Genomic DNA, 20,702 nt, shown 5'->3' with positions numbered 1-20,702 from the left:
CTCCTGAGTGCTGCCATACCTGGTTTAATGTTTTTCTTTTAAACTGATCCACTGATCCATGATGTCTCTTCCTGCAACATCTGCTGCCAACAGGGGCAGGAGATGACCCTCCTCAGCTTCCAAGATGCTTAGGCTGGCAAGTTCAGGTGTATCAAGAGATAAAGTCTAGCTAGGAGTCCTTGGTTCATAATTACTAAGTGGACCACACCTCCACACTACCTCCTTGCTGTCCCACTTTCCTCTGATGTAGAATCAAATGTTCAAACACTAACCAGACAGAAAGAAGCCAAACCCAAACAGTATTCTGACCCTTTTTATGTTTATTAAAAAAAAAAAAAACTGCCTGGCAGTGGTGGCACATGCCTTTAATGCCAGCACTCAGGAGGCAGAGACAGTCAGATCTCTGTGAGTTCGAGGCCAGCCTGGTCTATAGAGTGAGTTCCAGGACAGGCTCCAAATCTACACAAAGAAACCTTGTCTCAAAAAACTAACTAACCAGTAGGGCGTTGGTGGCACATGCCTTTAATCCCAGCACTCGGAAGGCAGAGGCAGGTGGATCTCTGTGAGTTCAAGGCCAGCCTGGTCTCCAGAGTGAGTGCCAGGATAGGCTCGAAAGCTACACAGAGAAACCCTGTCTTGAAAACAAAACAAAACAAAACAACTAACCAAAAAAAAAAAAAAAACAACTAACCAAACAAACAAATGAAACCTTCTCTTTCTGGTTTCCTTCCACACCTGAGCATAATACAAACTGTTTCATATGGTACAAGCAATTTGGAATTTGAGGTGATTTAAAAAGTGACAAGGTAGCACTCAGAAGCAGGAGGAGCAGGAGTTCAAGGCCATCCTCATCTACAAGAAATGTTCTCAACTCCTTTGCCTGCTCCATGCTTACTATGGGGTTCGTCATTGTCTCGAGGAGAAAGCTAGAGAAAGCTATACTTTTAAAAGCAGTTCTTAGCTCCATCCTTCCCAGAGGTTCCTAAAGTCCATATATCGTTTGTTCTTCCAGCTTTAAATCATTAACATTTAACTGCTACCATAGTTTCCATGCATCTATTTCTCAACTGCCCTATGTTTCTAATTATGGGAGCACAGACTATAAATAAAGTGTCCCACATCTATTTATACTCTTCAGCTTTCCATTTATGAAATGGGATAATAAAGTTTATAAATGCTTTTTTCTGGAGATACTTTCATTGCTCGGACCTTTTGTGGTGCAGGAACAACACGATGCGAATGATCTCTATTCCAGGTTCTGCCCTGAGATCTTTTGTTTGTTTGTTTTTGTTTTTGTTGTTTTGTTTTGTTTTTTTGTTTTGTTTTGTTTTGTTTTTCAAGACAGGGTTTCTCTGTGTAGCTTTGGAGCCTATCCTGACACTTGCTCTGAAGACCAGGCTGGCCTCAACCTCACAAAGATCCACCTGCCTCTGCCTCCCCAGTGCTGGGATTAAAGGCATTCATGCACCACCAACGCCCGGCTGCCCTGAGATCTTAAGGCTATGCCTTAAAGACATAAAGTTTTCCTGTTTTCACTGTACTTTGTATTATTTCAAGGATTTAAGAATGCAGATTTTACAGCACTATTTGTAATAACCAGAAACTGGAAGCAGCCTAGATGCCCCTCAACTGAAGAATGGATAGAGAAAATGTGGTACATTTACACAATGGAGTACTACTCAGCAGAAAAAAAAAAAAAAAATAGAATCTTGAAATTTGCAGGAAAATGGATGGAGGTAGAAGAAACCTTTCTGAGTGAGATAACCCAATCACAAAAAGACAAACATGATATGTACTCACTCATATGTGGTTTTTAGACATGGAGTAAGGGATTACCAGCCTACAATCCACACTGTCAGAGAAACTAGTAAACAAGGAGGACCCTAAAAGAGACAAACATTGTCTCCTGGAGAAGGGGAAAAGGTCAAGATCCCCTGAGCAAATTGAGAGCATGGGAAGAGGGGGGGAGAGAGCTATGAGAATGAGAAGGGAAGAAGAGGAGGGATGCAGAGGACATGAGGGAGCAGAAAGGTTGAGTCAGGGGAAGAATAGGAACTGACTGATGCAGAGGCTCTGAAGGGGTGCTGCTTATTGGCTTGCTTCCACAGGCTGCTTTCTTATAGAACCCAGGACCACCAGCCCAGGAATGGCCCCACCCACCATGGGCTAAGCCCTTGCCCACTGATGACTAATTGAGAAAATGCCTGCAGCTGGATCTCATGGAGGCATTTCCTCAGCTAAGGGTCCTTCCTCTCTGATGACTCTAGCTTGTATCAAGTTGACACAAAACCAGCCAGTACAAATATGTTAAGGGAAACAGTCCACAGAAATAGAGCACACCCAGTCCTGTCTATATATTTTCATGACATGGTAAGAGGCAGAAGCACAGACTCAGTGTCACACACATGTCCTCTGCTCTATTCAGGCATATCAATAGATTTCAGAAGAGGCCCGGAGTTCCATATCAGCACAGCTGAACAATGCCATCCTGTCCTGTAGGGGTTGTTAGGCTCTCCACAAGATGTGTAAACTCTCTGAGCCTCACTATGTGAAAAGCAGAAATGAAAGAGATAAATGTTGTCAACAGTGTGTGTGTGTGTGTGTGTGTGTGTGTGTGTGTGTGTGTGTGTAAATGTGCTTGTACTTATATATGAGAAACACAACTTAAGGAAGGAAGGGTTGGCTTACTTGGCTCACAGTTTTGGGAGTACAGTCTGTCACTGTAGGGAAAACATGGTATGGCAGTGGTATGCTGCAGCTCATCACATTACAACCACAGTCAGGAGGTACAGAGAGGTGAATAGTGGTGCTAGGCTCACTTTCTCTTTCATAGTCAGTCCTGGCCCCAGCCCATGCTGTGCTGCAACTCCCATTCAGACTGTTTCTTTCTAGAAGCATCCTTTACCCAGAGGTGTGTTTCTGTGGCTAGCCTGCAGCCAGTCACACTGACAGCAGAGATTAAATACCATGCATGGTTTAATTTTTATAACACAGACATACACATCCTTATATGTGAATTATAATATTATACATGGTCTATGTAATAGACTAAATTGGTATCAGTGTACTCATTTGTTATTGGTAACTGAGACAGCTGTTATTATTTGCATAGGATTATAGGTGAGAATTTACCAAATGATGACTGTAAGCATGTAGATACCCATGTTCAGGCTGGAGTGTCTAACCAACATGACATCACCCAGTGGCAAGGAGGCTCAAATTGTGTCAGAATAAAAGCAAGTACCTCTCCCACCACCTGACAAATCTGCTATGGCAGAAGTAACTTACAGAGCCTGCTGTAGGAAAAAACACTGAACTACTTCTCAAGGAATGTTCCACTAAGCCCTGCATGCAAGCCAGGTGGGCCTTTAAAATGTAAGGTTTCTGTCCGGTTGGTTGTCTGGTTTGGTGTTCATTTTGTTTTGACATTGTTTGCTTTACCTTTCTGAGCAAGGGGCTTTCTGTATACCCCTTGCTGGCCTCATCATCCCCTCAGCGATTCCTCCTGTGTTCACTTCCTGAGTGCACCACCACACTCAGCTAGAATGTAGCTTTCATAACTCACCCAGACACTGAAATTTGGTATCTTGGCATCAAGCCTTTCAACAGGCTTCTCAGGTGAGTCTGATGCAATACACTTGAGGACAGAATGACTTGACAAAACTGCCAGTGTGGCCATGTCACTGATTTGCTCAAGCTCTTAGTTACTTCTATAAAGCCACAGAAGCCAACTGAAAATACCTAGTTAAGGCCACTTTCACGTTCACACCTCCTGGTCTCTAGTTTCCTCTCTCTATTGAATTCTGTGTACTGGAAATTCTAGCAATAGGGAACTGAATTTGGCTTTGTGAGCCAGAGCTGGGGGCTTCCTGCCCCCTTGTCTGTACTTACAACATCCAGTCACCCTCAGCTGTCTGGAATGCTTAGGTTTTCCCTCAATTTGAATTTGGATGTCTTTCCTCCTTCTAGCAGAGTCTCACTATATATTCCTAGGTGTCCTAGAACTCCCTATGTAAACAGGCCTCAACTCACAGAGAATTTCCTGCCTCTGGCCTCTGAGTGCTGGGATAAAAGGCATGCTCCATCATGACTAGCAATGGAATGCTGTTTTCTGTTTTGTTTTGTTTTGTTTATTTCGTTTTCTTCCCTTTTTATTTTCTGTTTCTATTTTTGAGACAGGGTCTCTTTATATTGCCCTGGCTGTTCTGGAACTCCGTATGTAGACAAGGATGTGCTCAACTCACAGAGCTCCTCCACCTGCTTCTCAAGTTCTGGAGTTAAGGCCTTCACCACCATGCTGGTATTTGTGATTTTTATAAATAGGCCTCAGTGTGTCAACACGCAGGCCTCAAACTTGCTATAAAGCTGAAGAAGACCTCGAATTTCTGATCCTCCTGCCTCCACCTCCCCAGAGCTGGGATTACAGGCAAGCATTGCCACACTCAGTTTCTGCTGTGATGGAGATGAGATCCAGAGTTTCCTGTACACTGGGAAAACTCTCTGCCAACTGAGCTACATCTCTAGCTCCTGAATGCTCTTTCTTGCTCCCTCCTTTGTTACACGCTCTGGCTGAAGTCAGCATCCACATTCTTTTCATAGATTCTGATCACTGGTGTGTACTGTATTATAAAGGTTTGCTTTTCTCTTTGGGGGGCAGGGCATTTCAAGACAGGGTTTCTCTGTGTAGCCCTGGCTGTCCTGACACTCGCTCTGTAGACCAGGCTGGCCTCAAACTCACGGAGATCCACCTCCTGAGTGTTGGAATTAGAGGTGTACACCACTACTGCCCAGCTACAGCTGTTATTTTCTCAAACTGCTTATCTATGAGAAATGAGAGCCTTGGGGACAGGAAAGAGGTGTCAGTTTTGGTGTAAACCACAGGACTAACAGAACAGATTACGCAAGAGAAAAAGGAAGTGTTGGTAAAATGCTTCAGGCTGTCAAGACGGGAGATAAAGAGGAAGTGCATCTCCAGCTATGAGCAAGGTGCTAGGAAGGCTGGGATTCCATCTAAAGGGAGGGCCTGAGGGTAAAAGGCACACGATGAGTGGCACACTCCAAAGTCACAGTGCCTCATGGGAACAGTCACAGACATACACTGCATCGCCTTTACCACCAGGGTCCACAGTAACCAGTCAAAAGCATCTCTCAACTTCAGAGATGAAGAAAGGAATCCACCCAAAGAAGAGGGCAGTTAAGAGGTGAAGAGGTTCTCATGGCCAAAGCCAGTAGCTGTCTACTCCTTAGTTTATCCTACTTTCCTTCCTATTGCTCTGATAAAATATTCTAACCAAAAGCAACTTATGGAAGGGAAACATTTATTAGGTTTAACTTCCAGGTCATAGTCCATTATTGAGGGGAGTCAGGGAAGGAACCCTAAGCAGGAGCCTGAAGCAGAAACTATGGAGGACTGCTGTTTTCTGGCTCACTCCCAGGCTCATGCTCAGGTAGCTTTCTTCTATAGCTGAGGACCACCTGCCTGAAGAGAGGTGCTGCCTATGGTGGGCTATGCTCTCCTACATAGATAAACAACCAAGACAACTTCTAAAGACAATTCCTCAGTTACTTTCTAGGCTGGTCGAGTTGGCACTTGATGCTAACTAACTAGACCACCCCTTTTCCTGCCCCTGGTGACTAGTGATGTATCTGACACAAAGTAGCCTTCCTCATTAAATACCTGCACAATGAGTAAAGTCAAAGACAGAACATGTGTTTAACTCTACCTGGTAGGCTTCACTGTTCTTTGCATCCATTTACTTTTAACAAAAATTCTACCTGCAAAAATTGCCCATTGCTGGTGTAGTAGTGTCATGCTTGTTCTTGGGTTAACCAAGTGATTTCTGATTGGATTTCAGGCCTGGTCAAAAGGAGATAATACATGCTGGATACTGTAAGCATATTCATTAGCCTGTGGCTAAGCCCAGGCATGTTGGTGGATATTCCTTTACACCATATGAATATATGTCACTGTGATTGATTTAATAGAGATGCTGACTGGTCAATAGCTGAACAGAATAGGTTAGACAGGAGAGACAGATTAGGAAAATGTGGGGAGGAAGAAGGGTGAGTCTGGAGTTGCCAGCCAGATGCAGAGGGAGCAGGAGGTGAGCGTGCCATGCTAATAAAGGTACCACACCACCATGTGGTAGAGTATAAATAAGGAATATGGATTCATTTAAAATGTGAAAGCTATTTAGTAATAAGCCTGAGCTATTGGCTGAGCATTTACAATTAATATAAGCCTCAATGTAGTTGAGAGCGATTGTGGGTCAGGAAAACTCCATTTGCTTTGGTGCTTGTCTTTAATTCCAGCATTCAGGAGGAAGAGGCAGGCAGATCTCTGGGACTTCAAGGCCAGTCTGGTCTACATAGTGAGCTTCAGGCTAACCAGGGCTACATTGTAAGACCTATTTCCAAAACCAACAGCAACCAAAACAAAAACTATGCAAAGGGAGCTGAGTTACAGCTTAATGGTAGAGTGTTAGCTTAAGAGACAAAGCCCAGCACCATAAAATTAAACAACATAAAATAAAATTGAAAGTGTCAGCTGGGCATGGTTGTGCATACCTTTTACTCCAGCAAAGGCAGATGAGTTTGAGGCCAGCCTGGTCTACAAAGCAAATTCCAGGACAGCCGGGACTATTACACAGAGAAACCCTGTCTTGAAAAGAGAGAAAAAAAATTAAAAGTCAAAAAAAGAAACACAAAAAGGTAAAGAGTGGGAGAAACTTGAAGACCAAGAGAGTTTAATGCATTACATATTTTGTAGTATTCCATATAGTTCACAGCATATTGTGTATCTGTCTATAGAACTGCATTAATCTATTACTCTCTCCAACCTCTGTTTTCCCTCCTAGCTCAATCTCCTATGTGCTGTTATTATAGGCGTGCCCCACCATATGCAGGTATGAGTTTTATTTTGTTCTTCACTTTTTCATTTACATCAATACTGGGAAACAAACCCGCACATCATACAGGATAGGCAAGCACACCACCACTGAATTACATCTAAAATAGTGGTATGTTTTTGATATGGTCTCATTCCATAGCCCCGAATGTTCTGGAATTCACTGTGTTGCCCAGGCTGCCCTGAAACTTTCGATAATTGTCTTTACTCGGCCTCCTAAGTGCTGAACTTAAAGGCATCAGCCATGATATCTAGCTTGTCTGTTTTGGAAACACAGCCGAGTTCGAATGCAGCCCAGGCTGGCCTCGAACTCACAGCAATCCTCCTGCCTGACTGCTGGCTGGCACTGTATTTGTACGCCACCAAGTGGGGCTCTGATCAGCAAACTTTCCACTGTCCTCCCCGGCCCCCAGCTGTCTATCCCTTCCTGATTAAAGTATTGAGTCAATCACCAAAATGGTCATAGGTCGGCTCTGAGGCTTATTAAGATACCAACTTGGAGACTAGATAGTCATCCTGTCTCCAGTGGGTGTTCTCAAACTGCACTTTGCAGAATTCTGAGTGCGGCCGCCGGGTGGAAGGTTCAGGTTTCCCGGGACTTCCTTCCTCCGGGGAGGGACAATAGAACCCCCCCCGCAGCCCACACAGAGCTCCTGGCAGCCTGTGGTGTTAGCGCGCTGCTATGGGCTCCCTGCTGAGCAGCGACAGCTCCAAGTCCGCGTCCGCCTCCGCCGCCCCGCGGCCCCTGGAGCGCAGCGGGGACACCGAGCTGCCCATCACCTCCTTCGACTGCTCGGTGTGCCTGGAGGTACTACACCAGCCAGTCCGGACCCGCTGTGGCCATGTGTGAGTGTCTGGGAGCTCGGGTGTCGCTCCCACCCAGCGGGGAAGGATGCCTGGGAAGCGGAGGGCACAAGGTGGGTGGGTGCAGAAGCAGTGACTATTGGTGAAACTGATGCAGGGCTGGTTGTGGGACGCTTAGACAGGATTGCCCGGGCTCGTGAGACCGTAGGACAGGGGGATCCCACCAAGCACAGTGGTCCAGCTGATTTTGACTGATCCGGGTGTGCCTCCCACTTTCCTAAGAACCTGGGTGGGTTTTGTTTTGTTGGAGCTGTGCACATGTTTCCAGAACCTCGGGAGACTTTTCTTTTGTGCTGTAGAGGATCTGCTCAAACTTTCAATTCCCACCCAGTCCCTTTCCCAACACTCACAGACGCCGACCCCCTCTAAGGTCGTATTGCCAAAGGCTTTCTAAGGTTACTCAGACATTTTCTCCACGCCACTAAATTCACCCATTTAAAACTCAGCTGCAAAGTGACTGGAGGTTGTGTGCTACCTGCCATAGGAAGTGGCCTCTCCCAGAACCGAAAGTATAGACAGGTTTTGTTTTGTTTGTTTGTTGTTTGTTTGTTTTATTTTTGTAAAGTTGTGAAAATTCACTAATGTTGCAAAGCAGTGGTAGTTTCTAAGGTTTTAAAAATGAAGCCCCGACCATAATGGACATGCTCTTAGGGGATGTCTGAATAAGCAGAGAGTCCTTCGATGTGTGATTTGTGTTAGTCATTTGTTCTGGAAGCTTGGGATTTTTTTTTGTTTTTTGTTTTTTGTTTACCTGGGTCTGAGTTATGTGATTGCATACATAGGTCAAAAGCAAAGCCCACTTCACGGTCATCTCTATGAAACTAACTACAGCAAGAGAAAGCAACAGAAGAAAAACACTGTTGCTGGTGCCCACTTTCAGCTTATCAACAAAACCAAACCAAACCATGCATATAAAAAAACAGCACTTGAGTGAGGCTTGACAAATACGGAGAGTCAGGAAGCCCTGTTGCCCACCGTTAACCAGGAAGGTGAATGTGCCCACACAGTGTTTAAATCAAGAGTGCTCTGGGCACTTCTTTGTGGCTTATGTTCAGGACCTGGTTTTTTGTTTTGCTTGTTTTTCCAGCTTTGTACTTTAAAATCAAGGGTTACATTTTTAACATCTATTCCAGTTAGTGATGTTGGTTCCTGGCGGTCTCAACGAAGCTCTTTGACATACCATCCAAAGGCCAGCTTAACAATGTGAGAACCAAGATTCTGTTATGAAATGTCATGAAATATGTTGATTAGGTCACAACAATAGCCTAAAGAGAACTACATTTTTAAAGACCTATTTGTTTTCCTTTGGGAGGCTCAGGGGTGAGTTTGGGTCTAATGTAGTCTAGCTTCACACTCATTAAGTAACTGAGGATATGAGGATGGTCAGAACTGTTTTGTTTTGTTTTGTTTTGTTTTGTTTTGTTTTGTTTTGTTTTGTGAGTGTCTCTATGTAGTATTGGCTGGCCTGGACATCACTATGTAGATCAGGCTGCCTCTGCCTCCTGGGTTCTAGGATTAAAGGTTCTGCCACACTCACCCAGCCTTGGCCTTGGCTCTCCTGTTTCCATTTGCCCAGGGCAGGGATCACTGGCTTGCTTGCACCCAATGTCCAGTTTATATCAGGTTGGGGATCCTTGCATGGTAAGAAAGCTCCCTACCAATTCCGCATGTTCCACTTTGTGTGTGTGGGATTCAGGGACTTGTAAATAAATCACTAAGCAAGTGCGTTGTGCCTGAGCTAGATCCCCAGAGCTTTAATTTAACCTTTATTAACATTAAAGCTTTGCAGTTGAACCAAAGATAGACAATAAGTCTTGAGAATCCCTTCTACAGCACTGAAGGGCAGCTTTGCTGATGCAATCAGATGACGCCAGATTGTTTCCAGGGGTTGGACTTTGAACACAATAATTTATTTGTTTCTGCCAAAGGATAATATAAGCTTGCAAAATGTTACATTTATTTTCGTTTAATCTTTTTTCTTTGTTAAAGTGAATAGGAAACTGACCACTGGAAAAACAGTCATAAAATAGCATAACAAGGGCTGGACAATTGTCTTCCCTCCCTTAGCTGTTCTTTGTTTTCACAAATCTATGTCCATTGTTCTTCTGGCTGTGGGCAGAATTTCCATGTTCTTCCTTTTGGCCAACTTGGGCCCCTTCCACTTTATAAATGTTAACCAGGGTCCTTTTCACACTGGAGACTGTTGTTAACACACCAGTTGTACATTCTAAATGAATTACTCTTTGCTGCCGAACTTAACTTGGAAAATGAGAAAACTGCAAGTGAAGCTCTTTGTTTTTGTTATTCCATATTGAGGTTAGATTTTGAACACGGCAGTTTTTGTTTATTTTAGCTTACAGATCTATCAAAAGCCAAACGTGCATAGTGACAGCAATTCTCTGGATGAATGTATAGATGATCCTTTTCAAATACAATTGTGGTACAGTGCCAGTTGAGCATGATTGAAAGTGTGTTTGAAATCAGCACAGCCACAAGCCATCTTGCAACCAAATTCTTGAATGTCAGAATCTGAGTCTCCTCTTTTAAAAATGGTGAGAGATGAGATGTTGTGAGCATTTGAAATGTAGAGAAGCATGTGAGAGGGCTGAGAGCTGGAAATGTGGAGTGCAGTGGTAGAGTGCTTGCATAGTAGCACAAGCCAAGCCCTGGACTGGATTGCCAATGCCACACACAGAAAAGGCTCAAAATGAGGTTTCTGTTTGCTCCAGGCATTTTATAAACAAAACTCCATAAATAAGTATCATCATCATCATCTCTATTTTGACAAAGAGACCCATGTATCCCAGCTGGCCCTGAACTCACTATGTAGTCAAGGATGCCCATCCACTTTTGGTTCCTTTCTTTTTCTTTCTTTCTTTCTTTCTTTCTTTCTTTCTTTCTTTCTTTCTTTCTTTCCTTCTTTCTTTCTTTCCTTCTTTCCTTCCTTCTTTCTTTCTTTCTTTCTTTCTTCCTTCCTTCTTTTCCTTTCCTTCCTTCCTTCCTTCCTTCCTTCCTTCCTTCCTTTTCTTCTTTTTCTTTTTTCTTTGACACAGGGTCTGACTTTGTAGATTAGGCTGGCCTTGAACTCACAGACCTTCCTGCCTCTGCCTCCTAACTGCTGTGTTTAAAGGCATGCACCACCACGACTAGCAAGCCCTGTTTCTTTTGTCTTCCTAGCTGAGATTACAGGTATACTACACATACGGTGCTGTGTATCAAACTCAGGTCCTGTGCCTGCTAAACAGGCTGGGCAGGCACTCTACCAAATGAACTATATCCCCAGGCCTGTTTGGTTTTTAATGGAACTTCTGGATTTTTAGTTAATTCATTTATGTGAGTGAGGTGATGCATGCTTCCCAGGATATGGGGGAGTGGAGGGAAGAGGACAGCTTTCTGGAGTTGGCTCTCCTTCCACCTCATCTGTCTTGGAGACTGTCCTCCGGTAGTCAGGTGTGGTGGTAGGTGCCTTTACCCTTAAGTTGTTTTGCTAGTCTCTTGTTTATTTGAGACAGAGTCAAGCTGGCATTAAATTCACTTTATAAGCAAGGGTGACCTTGAACTTCTGATTTTCATGCCTATATCTCCTCTTCTATTTGTGGGTTCTAGAGATGAAACTAGCAAGTGCCTTTCCCCTCAGAGCCATCTTGATGCCCAATGTTTTATACTTTGCACAATTTTCTGCAACTGTAGGACTAAGTCGCTCTCTTCCTGAGACAAGACCTCATTTCCAAGCTGGCCTGGAACTCACTGTGTAGACCAAGGCTTTTCATGAACTCACAGAGATCCACCAGCCTCTGCCTTCCTAGTTCTTGGATTAAAGGCATGCACCACTGTGCCTGACGCCTAGTGTTTTATATTTTAGATTGATTATTCGTATCACAAAAATAATTTTAAAAGTAGAGTAGGAGAAAAAGACTTCGTACATTTGCTTTAATATTGTCAGAGAACTAGGGAAAGAAAGAGTTGCTAAAACTGTGAACAGAACTAAAAAGGAACCTGATTTGTAGTTAAAGGGAAAAATCAAAGGATTGGGGATGCTGTTCATTGGTAAAGCAATTGTCTAACAAGTGTGAGGCCTATGTTCAGTGTCCAATGCCAGAAAAGGCAACTGTTCTGAATGTTATAGACATGCCTGCTGAAGAAGGCTAGGGATACATATTAGCTACTTTGATATTACTATGATAAAACACCATGAGCAAGGCAACCTATAAAAGAAAGCATTTAGTTGGGCATATAGTTCCATGACGGCAGGGTGGAGGCATGGCAGCTGGAAACTGGGAGCTTACGTCTGGGAACACAAGTAGGAAGCAGAGAGAGTGAACTCAGAATGGCTGATATCCAGAGTCTTTAAATTCTCAAAGTTGGCCTCCAAGACTGCAACCCCCTTCTGGATGTTGGTGGTCTCGTGCCTTTAATCTCAGCACTTGGGAAGCAGAGGCAGGCGGATCTCTGTGAGTTCGAGAGTGAGGGCCAGGATAGGCTCCAAAGCTACACAGAGAAACCCTGTCTTGAAAACAAACAAACAAACAAACAAAAAAGAAAACAAAACAAAAGACTGCAACCCCCAAGCCTTCCCAAACACTGCCACCAACTGGGGACCAAATATCCAAATGCCCAGAACTATGGGGAACACAACACCTTCAAGCCTCCACAGGCTATACTGTAGTGGCAGAGTTCTTGCCTAGTAGGCACAAGGTTTGGGATTCAATCCCTAATATCATACACTCAAATAGAAACAGGTAAATAATTAGTTTTCTGGTTGTATATGGTAGACAAAGGCGAAAGACCTTGGAGATGATTCCTAGGATTTAATGAACTCATGAGAAGGCTTTGCATTACTCAGGGTTCTCTAAAGTAACATAACTTATAGAATGAATTGCTATATAATATAGGAAGGGGATTGATTAGAATGTCTACAGGCTGCAGTTCAGTTAATCCAACAATAGCTGGCTGTGAGTGTAAAGTCCAAGAATCCAGTAGCTGCTCGGTCTACAAGGCAGGATGTCTCAGCTGATCTTCAGTCTGTGCTGGAACCCTGAAGAAGTAGCCTGTAATGCCAGTGAAGGAATGGTCATGCTAGCAAGGCAAGGGCAAGTGGGCAGAGAGCAAAAGCTCTGGTCTCCCTCCCACGTCCTCAGCAGAAGATGTAGCCCAGATTAAAGGTGTATTTTCCTGCCTCACAATCCAGATTGAAGGCCTGTGTTTTCCTACCTTAAAGGTCTGGGTTAGAAGTGGATTTACCTACTTCAAATGAAGAAAAAAAGAAATTCCTCAGAGTGTGCCCTCCATTTTTGCATTTTGGTTAATTCCAGATGTAGTCAAAGTTGACAACCAAGAATAGCTGTCACAGACCTACTGAGCATTTAGCAATGTGGTAAAGAGAATTTAAAATGTGATTGTGTATAGCTGGCTCTGGTGGGGCATGCCTGTAATCCCAGCATTTGAAATGTAGCATTCTGAAGACTGCCACAAATTTAAATCCAGCCTCAACATCTAGTGTTAGCCAGCTAGCACTGCATAAGGAGACACTGTCTCCAAAATAACAAAATACCAGAAACAAGCAAGCAAACACAAATATCTCAAAGATCCTGGGAAGTAAATTTGGGGAAGCAGATGAAAGCTAAAAGTTACCCAAAAGATTTAGAGCAGTGTTTCTCAACTGTGGGTTGAGACCCCTTTGAGGGGGTCAAGTACTCTTTTCACAGGGTTTGCCTAAGACCATCAGAAAGCACAAATATTTACATTATGATTCTTAACAGCAGTAAAATCACAGTTATGAAGTAGCAACAAAAATAATTTTTTTTGGTTGGGGTCACCACAACGTGAGGAATTGTATTAAAAAGTCAAGGCATTAGGAAGGTTGAGAACACTGGTCTAGAGGTTGAGAACCAGCCTAAGAGAGCCAAGACTAGGGTGTGGTAGGATGGGAAGAGCTGTATCTCCCTCAAACTCAGTGGAGACAACTGTTTACAATCATAGATATGCACACTTTTCCTGGTAGGAAATATTGCTGAGCCTATTTCCTAATCACTTTGAGGAAAGTGGATGAATAGTTACATTTGTGATTAAGTAGAAGCAACAAAGCCTTTCCAAAGTGGTGGCTCTCAGGAGTAAGTAGATCCCAGCAGGTGTTTGTTTTGAAGTGGTTCTTGCTATGTAGCACAACCTGGCCTAGAACTTGAGATCATATTGCCTCAGACTCCTAAATGCTAGGTCTATAAGCACGCTCTATCACACCAGACTCTGATGGGGTTTCACTTCCCCTTGACTAAGGGTTGAACTCAGGCCCTTGAGCTCAAAAGGCTAGCAGTCTAGCACTGAGCTACACCCCCAACTACAGTGCTTTCATTCTTAGAGATGCACAGTTCAAAGGCTTCCTTCTTAGCTTAAAGTGAAACCATCTTACCATATTGTGTATTATAGGTATTTGTTATCTGCTTGTGTATTATCAATTAGTGAGAATTCTCTAGAGAAACCATCTAGAGGATGTGTGCCTCTGTGTGCTTGTTTTGGTCAGCCTCTGGGGTATAACTGAGTTTGGTGAAGATGGTAGACAGAAGTTTTGTGGCTTTTCCTCCTGAGATGAGAATAAGCATCTACTCACTCCAGATAGGACATCAATGATGACCAAAGGGATTATTATTTCAAGTTTGGCTTGGTCAAAGAATGAGTTGTTTTGGGGGGTTACTTACAGGAACATAGGTGACCAGAGGCTTTGTCCCCACAAACCCCCATCCTAGGGTGGATGATGAACCTAAAGAGCTGTGTCCCTGGAGCTCCCTGGACAACCTCTAGGTACCTCCCCACTCAAGAGTTGCCTCTCCACTAGCAATTGTTAAAGGTTTATCTCTAGGTGTGTGGGGGTGGGTGGGTGTGTGCATGTGCCCTCACTGTGATGTGTATTTGTGGGTACGTGCACACTAATGTAGGTGCCTTCAGATGCCAGAAGAGGGAGCTGGATTCCCCAGGGCTGGGGTTGCAGTGTTTGTGCTCCGATATGGATGCTAGGAACAGAACTCAGGTCCTCAAGAAGAGCAGGAAGTGCTCTTAGCCACTGAATTATCTCTCCATCCCCTAGAGTTTTCTTGTTTCTGTAACGAAATGCCAGAGAAGCAACTAAGGGGAGGATTTATTTAGGTTTTATGTTTTAAATTGATTAGTCATATCACAAAAAAGTAGTTTTAAAAGTAGAATAGGAGAAAAGGAATTTGTACATTTGCTTTAATTTTGTCAGAGAACTAGGGAAAGGGAATTATTGAATAGAAACTATGAACTGAACTAAAAAGGAACCTGATTTACAGTTAAAGAGAAAAAACCCTAAAGTTTTAGGGATACTGTTCATTGGTAAAGCACTTGCATAAAATGTGCAAGGTTCAGTGCCCAGAACCTGAAAAATCAACTGTTCTGAGTGTTATAGACATGCCTGCTGAAGGAGGTTGGGGATGCATGTTGGCTACCTTGTGACTATGACCAAGGCAATTTATAAAAGAAATAATTTATTTGGGCATATGGAAGGCATGGTGGGCAGAGTATGAGGCAGCTGATCATATTTAGTCTACAGTCAGGAGGCAGAGGGAGATGAATTATGAAGCAGCTAGATTAATCCTTCCCTTTTTATTCAGTCTGGGGCCCCAGCCCCTGGGATAGTGCCTCCAAGATTCTGGCTGGATTTTCTTTAGTTAACCTTCTTTGAAGCTGCCTCTGAAACATATCCAGAAGTGTGCCTCCTTCGAGGTTCCATATCCAGTTGAACTGATGGAGAAGATGAGCTATCACAGACTCTTCTCTTTTTTTTTCCAACTTTTTTTATTTGAATTAGAAACAGGATTGTTTTACATGACAATCCCAGTTCTCTTCTCCCACCTGTCCTCCCCTACCCTCCCCAACTAAAACCTTATTTGTCACATATCTTTTCTGCTCCCCCTGGATGGTGACACCATAGGGTGTCATCAGAGTCTATCATATCCTTTGGGAGAGGGCCTAGGCCCACCCCCGTGTGTCTTGGCTCAGGCAGTATTCCTCTATGTGGAGTGGGCTCCCAAAGTCCACACCTATGCTAGGGATAAATACTGAGCTTCTACAGGAGGTCCCATAGATTTCTGAGGTTTCCTCACAGAAACCCATGTTCCTGGGGTCTGGATCAGTCCCATGCTGGTATTTCAACTATCAGACTGGGGAGCAAGAGTTCCCGGATGATCAGGTCAGCTGTTTCTGTGGGTTTCACCAGCCTGATCTGGATCTCTGTGCTCTTCACTGATCCTTCTCTGCATCTGGGTTCCAGTTCAGTTCGGTGATTAGTTATGGGTATCTGCTTTTACTTCCATCAGCTGCTGGATGAAAGCTATAGGATGGCATATAAGTCAGTCATCAATCTCATAATCAGGGGAGGGCATTTAAGGTAGCCTTTCCTCTGTTGCTGAGATAGTTAGCTGGTATCATCTTTGTAGATCTCCAGACATTTCCCTAGTGCCTGATTTCTCTGTAAACCAAAAATGTCTCCCTTTATTATATCTCCATTCTTGTTATCATGTATTCTTCCCCTGACTCAAACTTTCTGCTCCCTCATGTCCTCAGCATCCCTCTTCTTCTCCCCTTCTCATTCTCCTAGCTCCCTCCCCCATCACAGATTCTTCTAACTTCATTTGCATCCTGAGTTTTATGAGTTCTCCTCTCCCTTCTAGGAGGGGATGCTGGGATTGCTGATATGTGCCACCATGCTCAGCTCCTCCTGTAGACTTAACATGAACATTAAAAAACAAAGGTTAATTCTGTGCAGCCCTGTGGGAAGGTATGAGGGTAAGGAAATTAGTTTGGCTACAACTAATTGGTACCAATTAGGCTTTTTTTCTTAGGTTGGTTTTTGTTTTTATTTTGTTTTGTTGACCAAACCATTGTCATTTTCAATATTAGTATATGGTGGAAAGTTTCTACTTTCCTGGAAATTTTCACCTGCCTCATATATACTTTCAGACTTTATCATCAGAAAGGAAGAAGCAAGTTCAAGGCCATGAAACTCAGATGGGGGCAGGGGCATATATACTCAGGTTATAAGATGGTATTGGGGCTTGAACCCTGAGTTTGTGCATGCTATGCAAGCACTCTACCAGCTGAGCCACATCCCTGGCTCCAATGATCTATGATTTCTCTGTAAGAATTTTAAGATAAAACTGATGATTAGACTCAAGCCCTCCATGTCCCTGAACACACTCCAGTGTGTGTGTGAAGCCTTTTGTGTCACAGCAATTGGAGAATTCCTGAGTACCATTGTTCTAGTTGAACACTCCATTTTTTTTTTCAAGACAGGGTTTCTCTGTGGCTTTGGAGGCTGTCCTGGAACTAGCTCTTGTAGACCAGGATGGTCTCGAACTCACAGAGATCCGCCTGCCTCTGCTTCCCGAGTGCTGGGATTAAAGGCGTGCGCCACCACCACCCGTCGAACACTCCATTTTTTTAAAAAAGATTTTATTTATTTATTATGTATACAACATTCTGCTTCCATATATATCTGTACATCAGAAGAGGGCACCAGATCTCATTACAGATGGTTGTGAGCCACCATGTGGTTGCTGGGAATTCAACTCAGGACCTCTGGAAGAGCAGTCAGTGCTCTTAATCTCTGAGCCATCTCTCCAGGCCCAGAACACTCCTTTTAAAAGCAAAATGCCACCACTCTGTAAAGGTTTGGCAATTAAATGTTGGATATTGGTTGGATTAATGAGTATAAGTGACTCCAAAAAAAAAAAAGTTTGTACAATTTGGTGTCATTCCATAGTACCAGCCATCTCTCTCTCTCTCTCTCTCTCTCTCTCTCTCTCTCTCTCTCTCTCTCTCTCTCTCTCTCTCTCTCTGTGTGTGTGTGTGTGTGTGTGTGTGTGTGTTACCCTATAGCAGAATATTAGCCTGTGACTGTTGTCTCTGGTTAACAACTCCCCATATTCCATTTCCATGCTTAGCCATTTAACTAGCCATCTCAAGGTTTGAATTTGGCATTGTATCACACATCCATAGAGAAGCTTTGTGTTGGGTTTCTCAGTTAAAAGGTTAGACCCTACCATGTGCTGCCCACAGCCCCCTCCAGAACTCTCCCCTCCAGAACCCTCCCCTTCCCCCCAGAAAGTCCCCGGGGCTTCTCTTTCCTGTTTCAATTCATTTCGAGTTCAGTTTTGCTCTGAGATTGGGACATAAGTCTCTCCAGTGTCCTTAGCTGTTTTCCTGTTTCCTTCCAGCACTCTGCTGGCCTCTTTATTACAGGGATTTGGCTAACTACTTAATTTAGACAAATAAAATGGGGCTCTAAAATAACAAATTGCAGTGGTGTAATTAAGTTTCCAGCTGGTTTCAGGGTTGGTCCAGTCATTATGGAGTTCCTTATTGATTTTCTCCTGCTGTGCTACAAGTGAGGCAAGAGGAGTGCTGAAGCAGAGGGCCACACTCTTCAGAGGGCTCTGCTCAGCGCTTCCTGGAGATGGCACTGGAGTGGCACTGGGCTAGTAAGACAAGTCTCACAGCAGAGCCAGGACACTGGATTCATGTGGGAAATCTGATCTTAAAGCCCTGGTATTGCATCTGGAAGGTTTCCTTTTGTCCATCATATTTTTATTTAGAAATTACATTTATTTATTTTATGTGGGGTGTATGTGGAAGGGTGTATGTGCCACATTGCCCGTGTAGAGGTAACTGGTGATAGATGCTTTTTGCTACTGGGTGTTTCACTGACTGCATTCAGAGTTTTTTGAAAACAAGGAGCCAGACTGGTTTTTCTTGCTGCTGCTGTTTGAGACACAGGGTCTCACTATGTAGTCTTGGCTGGCCTGTAGACAAGACTGGTCTTGAACTCACAAGGATTCTCCAGCCTCTGCCTCCTGGGTACTGGGATTAAGGAGTGTTCCACCATGTTGGGCTGGAGTGAGGTTTTCAAAATGGGGTGCCATTTACATCCATGTTCAGCTTTAATCTTTAAACTACATATTCTCTTTGTGTTAATCCTTCCTTTTGTGATTTCTCACTTCATAGCCTCCTGGTAGGTCAGGTTAAACAATCAAATACCTCCTTTCCTAGTGTCCATTCCTCTCCCTTGGGGTCTTCATTGCAAAAAAAAAAAAAAAAAAAATCACACTCTTTTTGAGACAAGCTGTCATGTAGAGTCCAGACTGGTCAACTGTTTATGGCATTGGGGTTGATCCTGAACTGTGGCCCCTCCTGCTGTCACCTTCCAAATGCTGGGATTATAGGCATGCTCCACAGCATCCGGGGCTTTGTGCACAAACACCCCATCAGCTGGCTACAGGACACCACAGTATGATTTACTCATGGGAACATTGGGAATTCCCAGAAAAGTCTCTATTGGGCAATTTCTCCTGATTGTTATGTCAACTTTCTGACAGAGTTCTGAGCAGCTGCAATTGTGCCTGGGTTGTGTAGGAGGGAGCCTGTGTTGGAAGTGGTCCTGTGATCTTTCTCACAGTGTTACTGTAATTGCCTCGTCATCACAGAAAGTTTTTGTTTTGCTTCTCAGCTTTACTGAGGTGATACAGTGTGACTCATACAGTGTACCCTGGTTGATGAACTGCAGCAATTGTTCATGGCCTGTAACAACACCACATGGAGATTTGGAACAGTTGGTTCCCTTACCCTGAGAAATCCCTTCCTGCCCTTTGTGGTCAGTCCCCCTATGGCTAGCCCCATCAGCACCATCTGCTTCTGGCATCCAAATTAGGGATCATACAGCTAGTAGCTCTTTCACTTGTAAAAAGAATATGGCTTTTATTTTGCCTGTCTTGTCCCTTTGCCAAAGTCAACTGCCATTTGCTGGTATAAGGCACCAGTATGTCTTGACTTTTTGAGTCATGGTCTTGTATATCAAATTCACTAATGTGGCTAAGATGACCCTGAATTCCTCCTCCCTCCACCTCGGGATTTCTGAGATTACCAGTATGTACAACCATGTCTCCTTTATACAGTGGTGGGGATGGGACTTGGGGCTGCATCTGTGCAAGGCAAGCACTCTACCAGCTGAACTCTACTCCTAACCCAGTATAGGGTTTTAGAGACAGGGTCTCATATGGCTCAATCTAGTCCTGAAACACATTAGACTTAGGACACATTAGACTTCTGATCCTCCTTATGCTTCCTAGGTGTCAGGTTTACAGGTTTGTTCTCCCATACCCAGCTGAAGGCATCAAAGTGTCTTGAAATAAATTTATTCTAAACTTAAAAGTATATGAAGTGGTTCATTTTTTTGTAGGACCTAGAATGACCTATGAAATGTCATTTCTGCTTATTTCTGAATATCTTTCTACTACTCTCAGCTTTGGCCGAGGTTTTATGTTTTAAGAGCAGGCTTGTGGACTGAAAGTGTATTCTTGAAAAGTACGTATTGCAAGTGGTTCAAACAATCAACTAAAAGTAATATATTTTTTCATGGTTCTCTGGACCAGCACTTAGGATGGCCTTGAACTTGTGTTTTCTTCCTCTTGAGTTTAGGCTGGCCCTTGTCTATTCATCTCTCACTGCACAGCTCAGTTTATGCCCGAGGATTCCTAGCAGCCTTCCTGAACCTCAGCCAAGTGGTCCCTAGCTGGTGTAGGTTCTGGTTTTGCTTCCATTAGGAAAGAATTCCCAGTGGTTCTCCAGATTCCCTTGGACTCATGCCACTCTTTTCCTGTTTAGTTTTTGGAAAGGGTCTTGTAGCTCACTCAGGCTATCCTAGAACTCTCATATGGAGCCCAGGTTGACTGAAATCCCCTGCCTCGGTCTCCCAAGTACTGGGAGTATTTTTTTTTTTTTTGGTTTTTCAAGACAGGGTTTCTCTGTGTAGCTTTGGAGCCTATCTCTGGAGACCAGGCTAGCCTCAAACTCACAGAGATCCACCTGCCTCTTCCTCCCAAGTGCTGGGATTAAAGGTGTGCACCACCAACGCCCAGCAAGTACT

The 20,702-nt window shown here is 43.7% G+C and overlaps 1 protein-coding gene across 3 annotated transcripts in view; it reads left to right on the top strand.

The window, feature by feature from the left end:
- The window catches only part of Rnf125 (ring finger protein 125), a 78,168-nt gene that overhangs the window by 42,996 nt on the left and 14,470 nt on the right, over positions 1 to 20,702 (top strand). The window contains exon 1 of one of the 3 annotated variants that reach the window (XM_035440263.1): positions 6,870 to 6,905. The exons of 1 other annotated variant lie outside the window; for it this stretch is intronic. Coding sequence is in view for 1 of the 2 variants with exons in the window: in XM_027400545.2 (XP_027256346.1) it covers positions 7,590 to 7,753 (164 nt within the window). In the remaining variant the exon portion in view is untranslated. Of the gene's footprint in view, positions 1 to 6,869; positions 6,906 to 7,511; positions 7,754 to 20,702 lie in introns of those variants that run through there. One more of the 3 variants, XM_027400545.2, reaches the window with a different exon arrangement.

Source organism: Cricetulus griseus, chromosome 2 (assembly GCF_003668045.3).
Source record: "Cricetulus griseus strain 17A/GY chromosome 2, alternate assembly CriGri-PICRH-1.0, whole genome shotgun sequence".
Taxonomy (NCBI): domain Eukaryota; kingdom Metazoa; phylum Chordata; class Mammalia; order Rodentia; family Cricetidae; genus Cricetulus; species Cricetulus griseus.
Note: the sequence above shows the minus strand (reverse complement) of the source record. Positions and strands in the feature narration are given on the sequence as shown.